Source organism: Galeopterus variegatus, unplaced genomic scaffold (assembly GCF_000696425.1).
Source record: "Galeopterus variegatus unplaced genomic scaffold, G_variegatus-3.0.2 Scaffold9761, whole genome shotgun sequence".
NCBI classification, from domain to species: domain Eukaryota; kingdom Metazoa; phylum Chordata; class Mammalia; order Dermoptera; family Cynocephalidae; genus Galeopterus; species Galeopterus variegatus.
Window position 1 is genome coordinate 56359 of NW_007735872.1, and position 3317 is coordinate 59675.

Below are 3317 nucleotides of genomic sequence, written 5' to 3' on the forward strand. Positions count from 1 at the left end.
AGGCAGCTTCTGGCAAACAGCTGGGAAGTCAGAGCTCTCTGGGCAGGCAGCTCCTCCTGGCGTCTCTCACCAAGTTGTGCCAGTTCCTGGGGCCTTTCATCCATGAGCAGAAGCAGCCCCAGAAGGCCCTGGATGAACTGGCTGCGCTGCAGCAGCAGGTCGTTCTGCAGACGGGCACCATGCTGCTGCTGTGCTCAGCATCAGGGGCCCAGGGCCAGCACCTGCCCGAGGCCCTCATCGCTTCTGCCACCACGCTCCTGGAAGCAGACCTGAGCTGGCACTGTGGGGACAGAGGAGCAGACACAGGGCCACCCCTCCATGCTGCCTCCCACCAGGGCATCCACTCTCAGATCTTGTCGGAGCTGCTGGCTCTGGCGGGCAACTCTCAGTCCTTCCAGGCAGCTTTGCAGTATTTAACTCTGTTCTTTCTGGCCCCAGAACTCCATCCCAAGAAGGGCTCCGTCTTCACCTCCCTGTTTCATTCTGTGAGAAAAGTTCTTGCAGGTAAGAGGATTTCTGTTAGAGCTGATTCCGTGCTATCGAGGTTCAGGTAAAAGGGAGCGCTCCCCCATTTGGAACAGGGAGTAAGTGGACACGTGGTGCATGCAGAGGGGACCACCTGAGCACCCTGGGAAGCTCCCTCCCAGTCCCGGTGCCAGGACGTCCTCTCCACCAGCCGCATTCGGCCCATGGGGCAGCCACCGTCACAGCTGTCTCTGCACGTGTTAGGCAGACGGCAGCCTCTGGTGCGGGCTCAGCTCCTCAGTTGCACACTTATTTTGGACATTGTTCTGTATAAGTTTATAATTCTGAAATCTACTCCTTTTCTCTTTTTTTAACTGGTCCTGGCCACAGATGATTTACTTAGGTAATTTCAGGCTCTCCTGTATCAGGTCTTCAATGCCATAATTTACACCTTTAATAAAGTGTAAAATCTGCAATCTTTTAAAAAAATTCGTATGGCTTAAATTCTGGAGATCCTCATAGGGTTCCTTGAGGGTGGGCCCCAAGTCTTCCCAGAGCAGCTCCTGTCCCTCTCAGTGTGGTGCTGATGGGACAGCGGCCCGCCCACGTGTCACCCTTCCAGGCTAGCCAGCAGGGCCTCAGACAGAGCTAGTGGCGAGAGGGCTGAGGTCTTTGTGTACCAAGAGTTGACCCCTGCAGTCCCCTAGGACAAAGATTAATGGGCTACTATGCACTCACTAAAATGATGATGAAAACTATTCAGAAATACACCCCAAAATAATAATTTTAAGCAAAGAAACTCCACAACATATTGAATTTGCCATGATTACAACTATATAAAATATACATGCATGTAGACAAGGGCTAGAAACCTATACAAAAATTTTAAAGTGATCATATTAAAGTGTTGTAATTTTTTCTATTTTTGTACTTTATACCATTTTAATATTGTATTGTAATAATTGTAATAGGTCAAGTGCTTTTCTATGACTTAATTAAATTTGCCATAAGCAGGGGATAGATTATGATATTTTTGGATGCCCATTTAGAGCTAGTTAAGGTTTTCCTCTAAAAACACCTATATACAAATAAATAGTAAAAGATTATTAAGATTTGTCACCCTTATTAATGTATAAAAATAAAACATATTTTTACTCTCCTGAGAAACAGAAACTGAAATAGGTCACCTTTCTTCCCTGTTTCAAGACAGCATGCACCACAGGTGGCGTAGGTTTTTCTTTTTCGTTTTGGGTTGGGGTTGGAGTCGGACAGTTCTGAGGTGAGGCTGGGAGGGGCTCAGGCAGGCCGGACCCTCAGGGCCCAGCTGAGCTCCGCGTTTCCTCGTGGAGCAGCTGGCACAGGCCGGGCTGCAGGCGAGCTCTGCCCACGCGAGGGTTAAAGAGGCTGTCCGGGAAGCGAAGCCACCTGGTGTGCCTGGGCCTGCCTGTGGGTTAACTGAGAAGGCTTTGACACTGCGTCCTGCTGTCTGGCCCTGTCAGCGACTCTGCTGGAGTGCTGTTCACCTTTGTGGTCGGTCTGTCTCCATTAAGACCAGTCACAGCATCACTCATGCGGCAGCTGGTGGTTTGCAGCTCTGGCCCTCTGCCCCTGGTTGCGCAGAACACCACATCCCCGTGTCTCCCACCCCGGTGAGATTAGGCAGTCTGTCAGCCCCAACTGTGTCCCTGCACTTGTGGTGCCGCTGACCTCAGGGACGGGGCCGCAGTCATGGGAAGCACCAGACTGGGGAGCAGTCCAGGCAGACACCAGGGAGAGGGGCCCCAGGCTTTGGACAGGGAGAGGCTTCACATCACTGAAGTGCAACCATGCAAGCGAGCCTGCATGTCCCCCATGTCCTGGGGACACAGAGTGGGCTTCAGCTCATAAAGATGAGCTTTGGTAAAGAGTGCTTCCTGACGGAGGACAGGCTAACCGATTCGGTTACGGGAACCAGCTGGCGGGAGAGCTTAGCGGGTGAGAGCGCGGGGCTGGTGACACCAAGGTCCAGGGCTCGATGCCCACACCGGCCAGCCACCAGAAAAAAAAGATAATTCGATTATGGAAACCAGTGCTTTTCAGCATGCTTCCGTGGGTGTGGCACTGCACCCTGTGCTGCAGAGGGGGAGGTGTTGGCCATGTCTGGGTACACCGTGGACGCTCACCCAGATGGCAGGGCTGAGAGGCGCAGGCAGCTAGTGGGGCCTTACCTGCGAGGCCCACCCTCCGCCTGGGTGCTGGTGCTGTCCCGCCCACTGCACTGCTGGGGCAGTGGAAGCTCAGGTCCCGAGTGGGTGTGACGGTTCTCCCAGAGCTCTCCACCCAGTGCCATAAGCAGGGAGCAAAGCAGGGAAGGCGTCCGGCAACGTGGAGGGTCTGATGGGGCTGAGCACAGGCTGGACAGATAGGCTGGGGGCAGGAGATAAAGGGTCCCGGTGCCCTCACCTTGGGTTCTATTATGAAACTCCCGGAAAACAGCTGGATGACATCAACAGGCAGTCTGGAAAGGTCTAGGCTTCTTCTTACCTTTTCAACATTCCTGTCTAAGAACACCACCCTATCCTGCACCCCTACTGATTTTATAAGTACAGGAACATAGGGAAAAAAGCACGAACAAAGTGGGGGTCACCTGTCTTGTATGGTTCAGCGTTCGCTGTTCCACGCACGATGGTCATCGTCTGTGTGCATGTGTGCACCATGCACAGGTGCAGCGGGTGAGCGTGTCCCAGCAGTGCATTTTCATGGTGGCTCTGTAGTTTATTCCACCTGTCCCTTGTCTGTCACATCTTAACACTTTGGTTCTTTTCCACACAGATCCTGAAATTCCTGCTGAGGTAACTTGGGCTGTTGAGCCT

General features: G+C 52.7%; 1 protein-coding gene across 1 annotated transcript in view; it reads left to right on the forward strand.

Annotated features, from left to right (window-relative positions):
- The window catches only part of LOC103609558 (unhealthy ribosome biogenesis protein 2 homolog), a gene marked incomplete at its 3' end in the record, with an annotated part of 18760 nt that overhangs the window by 2980 nt on the left and 12463 nt on the right, over positions 1-3317 (forward strand). The window contains 2 exon segments of the mRNA XM_008593864.1: positions 3-504; positions 3277-3296. Coding sequence (XP_008592086.1) covers positions 3-504; positions 3277-3296 — 522 coding nt within the window.